The sequence below is a fragment of the Camarhynchus parvulus genome, chromosome Z (assembly GCF_901933205.1).
Source record: "Camarhynchus parvulus chromosome Z, STF_HiC, whole genome shotgun sequence".
In the NCBI taxonomy this organism is placed as follows: domain Eukaryota; kingdom Metazoa; phylum Chordata; class Aves; order Passeriformes; family Thraupidae; genus Camarhynchus; species Camarhynchus parvulus.
Window position 1 is genome coordinate 47,805,567 of NC_044601.1, and position 15,981 is coordinate 47,821,547.

The 15,981-nt window shown below is 37.2% G+C and overlaps 1 protein-coding gene across 3 annotated transcripts in view; it reads left to right on the forward strand.

Moving 5' to 3' along the window:
- TENT2 (terminal nucleotidyltransferase 2) overlaps positions 1-15,981 on the forward strand; it is a 40,305-nt gene that overhangs the window by 15,084 nt on the left and 9,240 nt on the right. For all 3 annotated transcript variants that reach the window (XM_030968320.1, XM_030968319.1, XM_030968318.1), the window contains 3 exons: positions 1,541-1,669; positions 3,816-3,859; positions 9,638-9,774. In XM_030968320.1, the coding sequence (XP_030824180.1) occupies positions 1,541-1,669; positions 3,816-3,859; positions 9,638-9,774 (310 nt within the window). The remainder of the gene's footprint in view (positions 1-1,540; positions 1,670-3,815; positions 3,860-9,637; positions 9,775-15,981) is intronic.

Below are 15,981 nucleotides of genomic sequence, written 5' to 3' on the forward strand. Positions count from 1 at the left end.
GGATGATTAGGCAAGCTGACACAAAACATCTGCAGAAAATGTAGGTAGATTAGGCAGAGCTAGAAGGCAAAGTCTGTGCTGTTATGTTACCAGCAGTTTGTTGAAGGGGGCATGTCTGTGATTAATCAGCAGTTTTTGCTAGATATTTTTCAGTTAGTGGAGGCTGGACTTTTTAGCTCTGTACAAATAATATTACTGAGCATTTTCTTTAGAGGTAGCTTGTATTGAAGTATCAGACAAAGTTTACTGCCATATTGCACACTTACTTTGTTATATACTAGTTACATGCACCAGCAGACAGAATTTAATATCTCAAAATGAGGTCAACTAAAAAAAGATCTTTTCTGCTGTGACACAAAATAGCTATGTTTGAAACTGGAACCTATTTGCATTTTTCTCTCATGGAAAAATTCTCTTCCAATTAATGCATCTTCATGTGGTATCTGTACAGTACTTTTTTGGCATCTCATAATTGGTGTACTAAGTTATATTTTTTAGTTTAACCACTAGTGAGCAATGTCAGGAATAAGGTGTTTGGTGGTAAGGAGTTTGGTTGTTTCCAAAAGGTGTTCCATATGTAGTAGGTCATCAATTCTGAGAAGAGTACCAGTTACATGGGCATGTGTGCTGAACCACTCTAAATATGTTGTGAGAAAATCATTCTTGATAGTTTTACAGAATAACAGAGAGCACCCCAACTGATGCAGTTGTAGGATGTCTTTTGTTCTCATGTCCTGATAAGCAGAATACAAAATCTTTGTATGATGGTGCCAGGTTAGAAAAAGTACTCCAGAATATATAAGCTTTTTTTGATGATCTGCTTCTGTATACCTGCAAATAATAAACTATTCTGCAGAGTCCCAGGAGTTTGTGGTAGGTGGTGTTTACCTACATAGATTAATACTTCAATTCAAGATTATCTGTATTCACCAGAAGTTCAAAAGATCATATATGGCATATGGCTGTATTTATGTTTTTCCTCATGAAATGCATATATATTAATTTAAAGACATATTTTATCTAACATGTCATCTGCATAAAAAGCTGTTGAGGACAAGGCAAATTTAAAATTTATGTTGATATGCAGGGATTACTGCTGTCATGTATCCTGATGTAAACTTTAGAATCAGGTATGTTGTCCAGCCACAATAATTCTTTTCCCTGCCTTCTGAGTTTTTATAGCCTAAATTAAAAAATAACATAGGGTCTGTCCTGGCAGCAAGTTTTTTCAGGGAAAATTGGTACAATGAACTGGAGAGACCTTAGAAGTAGAAAGACGCTTTGCAAATTTCCTAGTGTACCTCTTGTGGTGTGTCTGTGGATTTTACTAGTCAAAAGGCTGTTTGCAAATGCAAGTAGTATATTTTGATTTTTATAGGATGGAGAGTAATTGGAGAATTCTGTAAGTAAATTCTATAAAATGCCTGCAGAATATAACCTTAGAATAGAAAGCTATCATTATGATCAAGTAAGAGCAAATGTTGATTAATTGCTATCTAGTTACATGTACTTTTTTGAGATGTGTTTATTTTACTTGCAGTTGAGAATCGAGTTCGTCCATTAGTACTTGTTATTAAGAAGTGGGCAAGTTTTCATGACATAAATGATGCCAGTCGTGGTACTTTAAGCAGCTATAGTCTTGTGTTGATGGTTTTGCACTATTTACAGAGTAAGTATTTTTTACATGTTTAAACTGTCCCTTTTAAGTTCATATTTGTGTAGTTTTCCTCTTTAATGAAATTAAACAAGTATCTCCTACACAGAAATACTTTAAAGTAAAGTGAGTTTTACTCCATTTCTTTAGTGTTGCATTTGTCTTTGAGAAGTGGACCTGCTCTTTGGAGACAGAGTTACCACCTTTAAAGAGGTTTGGAAAAAAAATGTACCTGGAGGACACTGTGTAGCTATGAAATAAACTCAAGTACTACTTCACAAAAACGCATAAGTAGTCATCTGTAGTCATCTCTGGCAGCTGCCACAGCTGTCAAGGAAAGAGGAAAAAAGGGCTTAAATAATCCTTTTCATGCAAAACTGTTATCAGTCAGCTGTCTTGGGAAGATCAGCAGTGCAGAAACCAAAGAGGAGCCTTCTACCTGTGCTTCCTCAGGCTTTTCTGTGGGGGAAAAAAAAGCATGAAAAAAAAGACCCTGAAGTGTGGCTCTGTACGCTGTACGTGCATCTAAGCATCAGATTTTTAGGTTCTGATGTTTTATTCATGCAGATTTTAAGCTTTTTTTCTCCTGCTATATGCATGTGATGTTCCTGAAAATAGCCTGTGTTCTAGAATTTCTAATAGTATTTTTGTTGGTACTGTGGAGAGAAAAAAATAATACCTTTCTTTTGCACTGGTGTTCCTGCCTTTGCTAGGCAAATTTATTTTCTATACTTATTTCCATATTCTTATACTAATGTGGATGTCTTTGGACCCAAGTTTAGTGTGGCTTGAGTTTATTTTGTAGATACATCAGTATCTTGTACATGAACTTTCTTCCAGACAATATGTCTAATTAACTTGAACAGTAAGAAAAGGAAATTCATAGGGCAAATGCTAGTGGTAAGTGGTAATTTTTCCCCTCCCATCCATCCTCTTAGTAAAGCTTACTAAAGCATACACACCTAGATACAACACCTTGATTGTTTGCTCAGATTTTGTTGCCTTTTAATTTAGTGTGGTAGAGAACTGGAAAGCATCCAAGATGTTGTAGAAACATGAACACCCACAAACAAAAATGTTATTGAAGCAGCTGTGGTAATTTTCTTAGCAGTCCTGATAGTATATTCTACTTTTTGAAGATACTCCAAGCACATTCTAAGAATTTTGCTGTTCTGATTCTTAGACCCTATGGAAAAAGGATTCTGTGACATCTCTTCGCCTGTAAGACCTTATAAAAGAGTGAACTAAGTCCCAAGTCCAAGACCTGTGTACGGAGTTTGTTATTTTCCATAGTGAATATTGTAGACCAATTTCTTAAACCATGCTGAAGACATGATGTTAAAGCCTTAGTTTGACGAGTGCTCTGACAATTCTATAGCTGCTTGAGTAGGATGTAATTACTTTCGGATTTTGATTCATCTATAGGACCACCAAATCTGAGTGATTTTTTTAATGTATCTAATTTATATAGTTCAATAGATGCACTCCCAATCCATGCTTTTCATAAAAGTGACCAATATTTAGATAATTTTGTGTTTGTTAGTATTGTTAATGACTGCATGATCTTCATAACATATTTGCCATTTAGCAGACCAGCTAATACTATTAGACTTTATTTGTGTATTTTGTGGGAATTTTGCTAGCAATGCCTACTAAGTGTATTGAGCATTTTTAATCGGTTACATTTGGAGACTCATTATGTAATACTTGGCAGCTGAAAATCGCGTTCTTCTGCAGTAACTGTAGACTCGTTCATAGAATTGTATTAGATGTAAGAAAAAAAGATGAGTGAAGCTCTAATTTTTCATTTAGGGAATCGAGATGATTTTCCTATAGCTATGAATTCTGAATATGAATTTCAGAAATAAAGCTATACCCAGCTGCTATAGAATTTTTCATGCCTTTTACATATAGTAGTATCTTGGTAAGACCTTTCATTAGCTGAATAAAAGTCCTATTGTACTGTACAGTACTAAATATAGTAATAGAAATGTTTTTCAAATAACTTACAAAATGTATGAATTACAAAATGCATGAAAGTGAAGTTATTGATAAATGTTTTTAGGATAGAACTGCAATGCAACTCTTTGGTGTAGTTGATATGATATTGTTTCCATGTGAATTACATGAATCACAGCAACTTTGACCTTTTTTTTTATAGCCTTACCTGAACCCATCCTTCCATCCCTCCAAAAAAATTACCCAGTAAGTGTTTCTTACAGATTTACTACATCATATACGTGTGTGACCCTGCTTATCTAATTATATGAATTCTTAACTATCTCTAATTGGATTAAGTTGAATTAACAGTTCCAGTAGATCAGGTCATTGATATGCCAGACCTAAGTGTGAAAAAGATTATTTGCTGCTTTTGATAATTTCTTTAATGAAAATTGTTATTTATGAGAAGATCTGACAACACAGTTAGAAGAAAGTGCTAATGAAAACCACTGACCTAATTCTCTTTATGCTGGCCTAGAAATATTCCTGTGTCAGCTGTAACTTTCTGCTTCCTGTATCTTAATGTGTTAAGTAGTGCTTTTTCATTCAGCTCTGTTGCTTCAGGATTCCATAGAGCTTCGTACAGCTCTTGAGTTGCCTGATACTTCCATGTGCAGAAAGTGAGCGATACATGGTTTACTAAGGAAACCTGAGACATCACAAAATTTTACTTCAGTCCAAAAAGAAAGCACTTTTTTGGAACTTTGCTATTGTAATCAGATCATACTCTGTTAATTTCTGGAGAGGTCAATGAATCAGTATGCTTTGGTCCCTCCAGAATTAGGAGTGTTGCAGTGAAATTTAATCTAAGAAAAATTATCTACAAGTAAGAACTGCCCTCCTAAATATTTACCTGTGCACAGAAGTGCTATTGCTGAATAATTCTATGCTGTAATTTATTTACAAAAAAATGCTCAAACGTGAATATTTAGTGGTGCTGAACATCAGGGAGAAAATGCTGTGCTGTCAGCCATTTTGGGTAATTCAGATAATTGAGATGCAAAAGAAAGCATTGGGCAATAATTCACTGCAGTTTTATTTATGCATTGTAAATCTGCTTAAGGGATACCTGTGCCATATTTTTATGGTCTTTATCTTTTCCTATCATTTTTTAATGGTACTTTATACCTTCTAGTTTCTTCATTGGGAGTGCTGAAGAGCTTTTGAAACTATCTTTCATTTCTTGTATCCTTAGCTTTAGCTGATAGGTTTTTGAATTGCTAGATTGATAATTACATTTCCTTAAAGTTTGTGTGCCGTGGTGTTTTAAGTTTTGTGTAGCATGTTATTTACAGAAGAGTGTTTAGAACTGGCAACTTTTGACTCTTCTGTATTTATAATGCAGATATTTATATTTGTTGTGTTTGAACTTCGTGGAGACCTTCAGAATACTATACAAATATAAATGCCTTCAGTCATTAAAGCAAATGTATACAGTACCTTAAGCTAAAAAATCTAATTAATCCAAATGCAAAGTTTTATCTTGTGTTGTGTGAAAATGGTAAATGACTTGCAGGTGAGCACTGCTGTAATAACTGCATTTTTGCCCTGTTCTGATATAGATTATCCTTGGTTTTGTTGTTCTTTCTTATATTTGGAGAATGGATGAAATATTCTAGAATTGCTAACAAGATAGGAAGAATATTTTATGCATGCTTACTGCAAACCAAATTGCAAGTATGTTTTTGATCTACTGTCTCCATTAGGAATATAATTAAATGTTTAAAAATTATGAAACTTGAAATTTCTGATTACTGATATTTCAGAGGAATTTAAAGTGAAAAATACAGCAAAACAATTTTGGTCTTGTGGCTTGCAGTAATAATTAAAAAGCACAGGCAAATTTCAGTATCAAAAGAAACCATATAGTTTTCTTATGATTGTAGCTGGTCAGAGTTGTGTCTCTATACAAAAACTATACAAACATACTGCATCTTCCCTATGTACATCTACTCACAGTTTTTTCAAAATCAAATCTGCAGCCTGAAAATACTTCCGTGATATGGAGGAAACTGCTTATCTTAAATTGTTGGTACCATGTAGGAGAGACATGCTTACACTGAGGAAACAAAAGACAGATTCTGTGCCTCAGTGAATCCCTGCTACAAATGTGAAGGGTGAGAAGTCGTGGAAAGCCACTAGATTTGCCCACTTTTGCATTCTGTTGTCATGGGGGAATTTCCAGCTGGCACCAAGCTGATGTGTTTTGCAGCCACTAGTTTAAAGGGAATATCAGACCACATCAAATGCAGGGTTGTATTCTGGGCCTTCCCATGCCCTCTAGCCAGGTAAGGTAGATGACAATAGCCCACCAAGTGCATTCATCAGTTTTAAAATCTATACAGTATGTGCTTCCATGTCAGGACTTCACAGATAAGCTCTAGAGAACCTGTGGTGGATTAAACCATTGTGGCTGGTGAACATGGCTGTCACTGGCACTCACAAGGAAACTTGTGCCTGACTCACCACTGTTACAAGACGTCTGGTGTTTTAACTGAAGTCAAGATGAAATTGGGTTTCCATGAGTGCTCTGGATGGTGAACTTCAAGGACTGTAGCATGAGCACATTTTTGTTTGTGCTGCCTCAGCTTCATGTCATGTCTTGCAAAGGGTGGGGCAGGAGGTGGGATGGTTCTTAACATGAGAGTCAGCCCTTGGAAAGATGCAGTTTGCTTCACACTGAGTTGCACTTTTGAAAGATATAAACATGAGTTAAGTACTCATGTATATAGGAGTTTATAGGACTGGGGAAAAGAATATTTTAAATGTGTTAAGACACTATGCTGATGTTACTACTAAATTTTTTTGAACGAAGAATCTTGTACATTCAGAGTTAAACTCACTATACATCAAAATATTCAAATATAAATCTTATTTTGATGTACACTTTTGTTCCTTTCCAGTGTTTAAGGTGGAATGAGTATACTTAAAAGCATTATGTAGCTTGAACATGAAGCATGTTGCTGAATACTGGTATTTTTGAGAAATCAGCCAATCAACGTAAAAATTAGAGATCGAGCAAAAAAGGCAAAAAACTTTCAGGTCTCTCTTCTGTGATATCTTAAAATAATGGAGAGCTCATTTATACTTGTTGTTCAATCAGATCCTGAATCTAATTTCTGTCTCTTAAGACAGCTTGAGGCAAAGACAGAGTAAGCGAAATAGGGACTAGTTTTTAATAGAAGCTGAATCTTTTGCCTTCTAGAGCAAGTTAAGGAAAGAAAATGTACTTCCAAGGGTGCTTTGTAACATTTTTTTAGCAACTTCATCTATGTGCAGAATCTGTAAGCCGTACCTTGTTTTTTTTTGTCTAGTTATTCCCTGAGTCCCTCTAGTGGGAAGGAAAATACTGTTATCCTTGTTTTGCAGCAGGTGGATGGAGATGAGTTGAAGCTAGGGGATTATCATGGGTTGTCTGTGGCAAAGCCGAAGAAAAATATCTAGATATCCCTTAGCTGGTCTGACCTCTTGTTCACTGGACACAGAGTGATTCCTTTGTTAAGAAATGACCTTAAATTACATTGTTGGTAATTGAATTATTGAATAATGGTATATCTTGACAGAAACCGTCACTAAATCTTGCCAATTTTAAGTAGCAATTAATTTGGTTTTATGTGCAGAACTTTCTAATATGGTAATAGCAACTTAAATAACAAAGTTTCTGTATTTAAGAAAGGTGAAACACTTGCTTTTGCCTTCTCTGTGGGGTAATCAGCAACCCATAGTGCGTAAAAAATAAACCTACTAACAGTCTCACAAACACGTGATTAATACATTGCTTTTGTTTCCCTTAATAAGTCTTATTTTCTTCCAGAAAAGTCCTATCAGTTATGCCTTCTATTTTGCAATACTCAGTTGTCTTTTTAAGGGCAATTTTTATAGTGACATACCCACTAAATCAAGTGGAAATGAGAATTACTTATATGTGTCTCTTAAACTAGGTCATTGAGGGTTTTAATAGTTAGCTGCTGTAGCCTGTAGCCTGTGTTTTTGCTAATGCACGTGTCTAGAATAATATGCATGTATTTGCTTGAAAGCAAAAGCCTTTCTGAGTGACAAAATCTTTGATTTGTCTGATATCTTATTGTCTACCAGTAAAAAAATAGCTTATTTTTATGAAAAAAATAATAAAGCCTAACTTTTTAGCTGTCGAGGCTATCAGCTTCACTATGATGGCAGAATTCTCTTGCAATTGACAGGTTCTCAGGCAATTAAATAGTCCAAGTTTAAAAAAACTAATCTTGTCTTCCTTTTCTACAGCCTCCAAACACATACTAGGCATAGTAGACATCTGTTGTAATTTCATTGCACTTCTGTTTTGTATTTCCGTAGGTCAGTGGCCCATTTTCTTCTTCCTTTCCCCTCCTCCCTTGTATGTTTCTTCATCAGCTGGTATACTGCTAATTCTAAATTCAATTGTTCTGACTCTTCCTGAGTTTTCTGTGGGGATGGGCAAGGAATGACTTTCACTGTAGTATCTTTCTGATTAACTTTAGGGTTAAAACTGTATTTACTATATGGCATTGGAACAACTGTTCCTTTCTAGATCTTTGTATACTGCATATCTGCTTTTTATGTCTGTGTTTCCATTGTTTTGGTGTCTTCTGATAAACTGTAAACTGTTAAATTCTGAGCTTTGTGAACTAAAATAATGTTTTACATATAACATTTTATCATATGAGATCAACCATTGAAATTTTTATATCTCTAGAAGAGTGGCTTTTTTTCCCCAAAAGGTGTTGCACAAGGTTCCAGGAAGTTTTCCTGGAGCTGACAGAAAGAAGATGAGAGTCTCAGACTTTCCAGTCCTACTGGTTTTGTGTCTTAACAGTACTTTTCTCAGAGGAAGTAGTGCCAGCTGTGGACATGGAAATAATACTACACTATGTAGTGCTTCTAGTGCTATTCTAGTACTATAAAGTTTGAATCACACCTGATACTACTCTTAAAAATAGAAAATGAATGGGTAGGGAGGGGAAAGAAGATACAGGAGTGACTGAACAGGTTCCTAAATTTAAATAAATGCGTGTCTTTATGTGATTGTAATGTTTGCTTCTGTGTACCTTGAGTTCATTTTCAGTAAAACACACAACATTGCTGTAAAATGGTGTTAAAACCAGGTATCAGCAAGCTATAAAAATTGTTCCTGTAGCAAGAGGAGATGTGTTTACTTCTATGTACCCCAGTCTATCACAATAACCTAAAGGATGTAATGGACACTGAAACAGCAGGGCAGTTCTAAAACCATGTGTATTTAGTCTTGTATGTATTCCCTTTTAAGCTGGCAATAGTGCCTTCTTTTCATAGCAAACCTGATTTTTTCTTACCCCATCATACTCACTCTCTTCCCCTACAGAAAAGCATACTTCAGCTGAAATGCAGCATTCTGTGTATTCATGTGTTTTGTATAACTTCACTTGTGGTTGGAGTTTTTTTGTTGGGTTTTGGGGGTTTTTGGGGGATTTTTTTGTGTTTGTTTTTTTTTAATTCTTGGCTAGAGGAAGTCATACCTGCAGTCTTTATGCTCATTTTGTGGGGGGATGCAGGTTCATTCGTATGCAGTTTTTAACTTGGTGCTTGGGAGCAATGGTAGGCCTTCCTCTGAATTATTTCTGTACTTCAGTTAAGCTATGGGAAATTGACAGTAGGTGCATTAACTTCACCTATGTATTTCTCAGCTGAACTGCAGTCAGCTCAGTGCAGGCTCAGCTTTTACTCTTGTGGTTTTAAATGCAAGTCTAGTTCAAAGATTCTCCCATGTTAAAATTCTTTATCTTGTATGCTCCTGTGCAAGATGATTCTACCTGAGCTCAGGGGGAGTGACTAGTATTCAGTGGGGCAGAAGAGAAATAGTCCTTGGCTTGTCCTTGAACTTATAATAAGCAAATAATAGGCAGCTTTCATATTGTGGAAAATACATGTATCTGGGTTAAGGCTATCTCTGTGTATATATATATACACACTCTGATTTTATTTTAACAGGAATGTTTTGATCCTACTATGCAGTTGAATTTTGTTCATCAAGCGCCATGTACCATTCCTCCTTACGTCTCAAAAAATGGATCAAGCCTTGGAGATTTGCTAATAGGCTTCTTCAAATATTATGCCACGGAATTTGAGTAAGTAATAAGCTCATTTTAGTGGTTTAGAAGATGTGAAACTTTGATTCCTTCTATTCAATATAGCAACACTTCATAACCCTTGAAAGAAAGAAAAGCAGCAATGCAGGAGGGGTAACTGAGAGAGAGGAAGGCTATGAATGGAAAGGCTAAATGACAATAGGAATGCCAGTAAATTGTCTGATTCTTCTACTTAGCTACACATTCTTTCTTGTGAAATAGTTCCCAAAGTTAGAGAGCTTTGTCCTTTAAAAATTGCTGGGGTTTGTTATACTGTTAAACTATTCTGTAACTGCCTATTCATGTGTGAGATCTGTTCTTAGTTGTCATTCAAGGCATCAATTGTGATATGAATTATTTGGACCTTGAGGGCTGTGTTTGTCTTTTGTCACACTGAGTCAGTGGAGGTAACTGGCCAGGTGGCTCCTTACTTTGACCAGAATATAAATCTGTACAGGCTTCACGTAGTGACGAATTGTCTCATGTATAGTTGTTTCACTCACATTATTGGTTTGCTAGAATCTGAGTTCAATTTTGGCATCTGAACTTCCTTATATAAAAGGAGAAGCTTAAGTTGTGAGGACATCTGAAAAAGCCTTAAATTACAACTGTTTTGGCAAATTGTTACCCATGTACTTCTGAATTTCTTAGAAAAAATGCTTGTTCTTATAAAATATCAAATGGTTGTATCTCAATCAGCTGAAAGATCTTCTAAATAACTTCTGAGGCAGTTGTTTCATGCATGTTGCTGTCCTGAGTATGTGCATCATCTCTATTTCTTGGAAGGAGAACAAAACAGACAACTGGTTACACATAATTTTGGAAGTGTTCATAATTTACTTTAATATTAGAAGTGAAAGACTATAAAATCATTAAAGCATTTCTGGGGTGTGCATCACATGTAAAATATGTAAGCAAAATCCCTATGGCCTGTAGTAGTGCATGAACCAACTGCATTTTGTGCATGCTCAAGCCTGACTGAAAGATTTTCATGTAAGAAATTTTCTTTCAATGATCTCTGCAGATAAGAGAATGGTCTTTTGTCTGAAATGTTTCTCCTGACTACTTGTCTTTCCAGCCCACAAGGTGATGTTTGCTAAAGAGGCAAATGAGAAGACAGTGCTGGAGGATAACTTTAGATTCTTAATTTGTGTGGGATACTACATGAATCGTTTACTACTTGACTGTACAAGCTGTAAATCTTCTTGTATATGAAAGTAAATATCTTATCCATTAAGGAATTTTCTGGTTTGCCTGTGCAAAGTACCAGAGATGATCTTGTCTAATTACAGGAAAAATACCTATTTTGGCTTTTTTGGGTTTGGGTGCTTGTGAACATAGTCAAGACCAGATTTCTTCCCAAGTTGGTGGCTAGTCCAGAATCACTTCATTTTTGTCTACTATTAGAAAGGATATGCTAAGACATATGCAGACCAAAAATTCTGCAATATCAGTGTTTGAGCTGATTGCAATCCCTAAATACTATTTTTCTGATGACTATAATTCAGGAAAAAATGCTGCCTAGATTTATTCATAGACACACAGAGGAGCTTCTGGATAAAAGAAAGCTTGAAAAGTAGATAGTGAAGATAGGATAGTTACCGATGTCAGCGGAAGAAAATGTTTTTAAAAGCAGCTGAATAAAAAGAATATCTGATGTGTTCTTCTGGTGTTCAGTATATGGTAAGTATTTAATAATTTCACTTGTGATATTCTGTTAAAAAAAAAAGAAAAAAATACCAGTAAAAACAGCCATTAGAGTTCCTGTGTTGAAAATGGTACTACATAACTGGGAAGTCATTTGAAGGAATTATGCACTTAATGCAGCGGCCTTTATTATTTTTAACTCTTTCTGCTCTGGAAATAAATATAGTCTGCTCTGGAAATAAATATAGTCTGCTCTGGAAATAAAATATAGTCAAGTGTACAGTTTATCTGTGTATCCCTTTCAACTATAAATCCTCTTTGAAAGGAATGGGGTTGATAGTAAAATTCTGTGTTAGTTTCATTGACTGGAGAAGACAAATTAGTGCACCATAGGGAGGAACATGAACATGGTGCTTAAAAAGTTTTGTCTATGTGATAGCCAGCCAGTAAAAGTAGTCTCGTGCTAGCCACAGGACCTTTCATCTTTCCTTTGAAGTTGCTGATGGAAACAACAGTATAAATGAGAATGAGGATAAGAATGAAATACATAGAATCACAGAGTAATAGTATATGCTCGATTGGAAGGGACCCATCAGGGTAATTGAAATCCAGCTCCTGGCCCTGCATGGGATCATCCCTAAGATTTATTCCCTCAGACCCTGTGCCTGAGAGCATTGTCCAAACACTTCTTGAGCTCTGTCAGGCTGGTGCTGTGACTACTTCCCTGGGGAGCCTGTTCCAGTGCCCAGCCACCCTCTGGGTGAAAAATACTTTCCTAATATCCAAATTAAACCTCCCCTGACTCAGTTTCATGCTGTTACCTTAAGTCCTGTCACGAGAGTGAAAAGATCAGGGTCTGTTCCTCCTCTTCCCCTCATGAGGAAGTTGCAGACTGCAATGAGGTCTCCTTTTCTCCAGGCAGAACAGACCAAGTGACCACAGCCACTCCTCATACAGCTTCTCCTCAAGGCCCTTCATGATCCTTGTGGTCATGCTTTGAACACTCTCCAATAGCTTTATGTCTTTCCTATATTGTGACACCCAGAACTGTTCCCAGCACTCGCGGTGAGGGAGGTGAGGGCACCCCAGTGCAGAGCAGAGCAGGACAATCCCTCCCTTGCCCGGCTGGTGATGCTGTCCCTGATTCCCCCAGGACACAGGTGGCCCTCCTGGCTGCCAGGGCACTGCTGGCTCATGTTCAGCTTGCAAATACAGCCAACACAGGGCTCTCATAGTTGTCTTTCATGGAAGAACTAGTGTTAGAGTGTGAGTATTCCTTTTCTGTGCTGTAATAAGTAGTTTTTTCACTGTTTGTTTTCCCTGTGAAACATTTACTAGTGTCTTTATGCACCAAAATTCTGAGATTATATTTCAGACAGTGTGACTGTTAAATGAGGCTATATTTTTATGGTCTGTACTGGGCCACTGAACTTTCCCTGTTGGACTGTCATGTGTTTGATGAAAAGATTGCTTCAGAGATTGTGACTTCAATTTTTGTAAGCTCCTATCTGTGGAGTAGGATGTGCTACCAGATGTAATACACAGGAACTGTTTTACTGAATGAACAGCATGCAATCAAGAGTGATCAGATCATGTGTAAAGATCATAATTTTGAACAGAATAAATCAGTGAAGCCACCTGTCTAGAATGTTTAACTACTGATCTGTTTTACATGTAATCATCAGGAAGTTAAGAGAAGATGGAGATATATTGTTTTAAATTTCTCCCTCGCTCTTGCAAAGGCCATTAGGTAAATCAGTGATTTTTTTTTTACTTGATGTAGGACAAGATGGGCTTAAAGAGTATAGCAAAGGAAGAAATAGGAGCTTTGCATGCTGTGCAGTCATGCATAAGTCCTTGTGCTGTATTTATTTTCCCTTATGCTTTTAAACTGTTTTGTTTATTTAGACTATAAGATGTTTCAGAAAATTGTTTTTCCACAGTCTTACTCTAGGGTTTTCAGTGTGTCCATAAGAAGTAATTTTTGTACCTCTTTATCCCTGTCCCCAAAGAAATGTGGTTTGGAAATTGCAGCATGTATTGGAATAGCACACCATATATGGCAAAGCCTATTTTGCCTTTATGGTTGTATATTTATCTTGCCATTAGAGTTCAAGTCTGTGTAATGCTTCTTAAGATACAGCTGGCTATGGTAGTGGCTTCATTTTAACTTTACCTATTTAAAATTGTCCACTGATTAAGTAGTGAATGCAATCAAGAAAAACGTGTAGATGTTCCCCGAAGCAAGTATTTGGAAACGTGTTTACCAGCCACTCTGAAGGAGGTGTCTGATTTCAGTTCTGCAGCTGTGAGTGAAGGCAGCAGGTTTTCACTTGGCTGTCTCCTTACAAAGTGAGACCTTGAAGCAAGGCGTTGCTCACCTGAAATTATTGCTTTGTGATTACTTCCCTTAAATTTACCATGGCAGGTTAAGTAGCAGTTGTTTAAGATCATTCACTGATTTGTTTATGGTGCACATGGTAAAAGCTTGCTTACATTTTAATGACAAAATATAAAATTTCAGCAAGAAGTTGCTTGCAAGTAGAGCATAGGAAGAAAATAATTCAAGAGAAGAATTGCTGTTTCAAGTGAAACAGTACTGCTTTGTTAAACCAAATACACATTAAATACTTCTTTGCAGGACTTTCTCTGTCACTCTTTCTCTCTTTTTCTCTTTCTCTTTCTTTCTCTCTTGCTCTCCTGCTCTCTCTTGCTCTCTCTCTCTCTCTCTCTCTTTCTCTTTCGCTCTCTCTCTTTCTCTCTCTCTTTCTCTCTTTCTTTCTCTCTCTTTCTCTCTCTTTCTCTCTCTTTCTCTCTCTCTTTCTGTCTTCCTCCACTGGCCTGGATCTCTCATTTTTAAGTAAGGTTTTTAAAAAAGCAAACTGTAAGCTTCTGCTTGCAACATGTGTTCTTGAGCTGCAGTTTAAGCTTGTTTGATGCTCTAAGCACAGGGGTTTCGTCTTTTGTCTTTATGAATGTGTGTGTGTGGGGTTCTTTGAGCATTTCATCTGAATTAAGCCTGTGTTGATGGTGATTATTAAAAGACATGATAGGAAAGTATTTGATGCTTGACATTATCCCTGTTTATCACAAAAGTAGTCTACTGTGGGAATTAAGGAGAGGAAGGATTATGGGTTGGAATGGAGGCTTTAGTGTACATTGAATGCTAGAAAAGATGATTATCATTACTAATTTTCTAAAGGATATATTAAGAGAAAGCTAAATGTACACACTGAGGTATCCTAGATCTCTTTACATGCTGTGTCCTGCATTTTTTAAAAATAGGCCCTATTCATAGTGTTAAATATTCGTGTTCTGTGGAATTACAGTTATTGAAACAACTGAGCTCCATAGGAGGCTTTAATTATGAGTTGTATTCAAGATAACTTGTAAAATTACAGTCAGGACTTTTAACTGTCTTGTCATTATTGACTTAATAGCAGATCTGTAGTCTAGGGAGGACAGAATTCTTTCACATTTGACTGATGAATGAACGGATGACAGTATTTTAATTTACAGTTGATACCTACAGATTTACTGCTGGTGGTTGACATACCCAGCCCAGCTCCTCTGTCAGGTGTACGTAAGATACAACTGGAAGCATATTGCCCAGCTATTTCTACCCATTTAGTCAGGACATATGGTGATGTATTGGTGACCCAACTGTTTCACTGATGTGGTGGCTCCTGGGTTTGCAAAATCATCAAGATTAGAAGAGACCTTTTAGACCATCTAATCCAACTTCCAATGCAGCACCACTGTAATCACCCCTACAACATATTCCCAAGTGCCACATCCAGACATCTCTTGGGCATTTCCAGAGGTGGTGATTCCATCACTTCCCTAGGCAACTTACTCCAATGCCAGTTTACTCTTTCAGTGAAAAATAATTTTCTAATACCTAATCTGAACCTCTGCTAGTACAATTTAAGGCCATTTCTTCTTTTCCTTGACACATGGCAGAAGAGATTGACCCCCACCTGGCTACAACATTCTTGTAGTTGTAGAGAGAGTTGAGTTCCTCCTTGAGCTTTGATTTCTCAAGAATAAAAAACACTATTTCCATCTGCTCCTCATAGGACATGTTTTCTAGACTCTTTCTCAGCTCTTCTTTCAACGAACATCAGGACCTCAATGTGTTTCTTGTAATAAAGGGCCATAAACTGAACACAGCATTCAAGGTGTGGCCTCACCAGTGCCCAGCACAGGGGGACAATCCCTGCCCTGGCCCTGCTGGCCACACCATTGCTGATCCAGGCCAGGATGCCATTGGCCTTCTTGGCCACCTGGGCACAGCCTGGCTCATGTTCAGCTGCTGTCACCAGCACCCCCAGGTCCTTTCCAGCCACTCTGCCCCAGCCTGTGGAGCTGCCTGGGGTTGCTGTGACCCAAGGGCAGGACCCAGCACTGGGCCTTGTTGAACCTCACACCATCTGCCTCAGCCATGATCCAGGCTGCCCAGATCCCTCTGCAGAGTCTTCCTGCCCTCCAGCAGATCAGCACTCCCACCCAGCTTGGTGTCACCTGCAAACTGATTGAGGGTGCCCTCCATGAGATCAT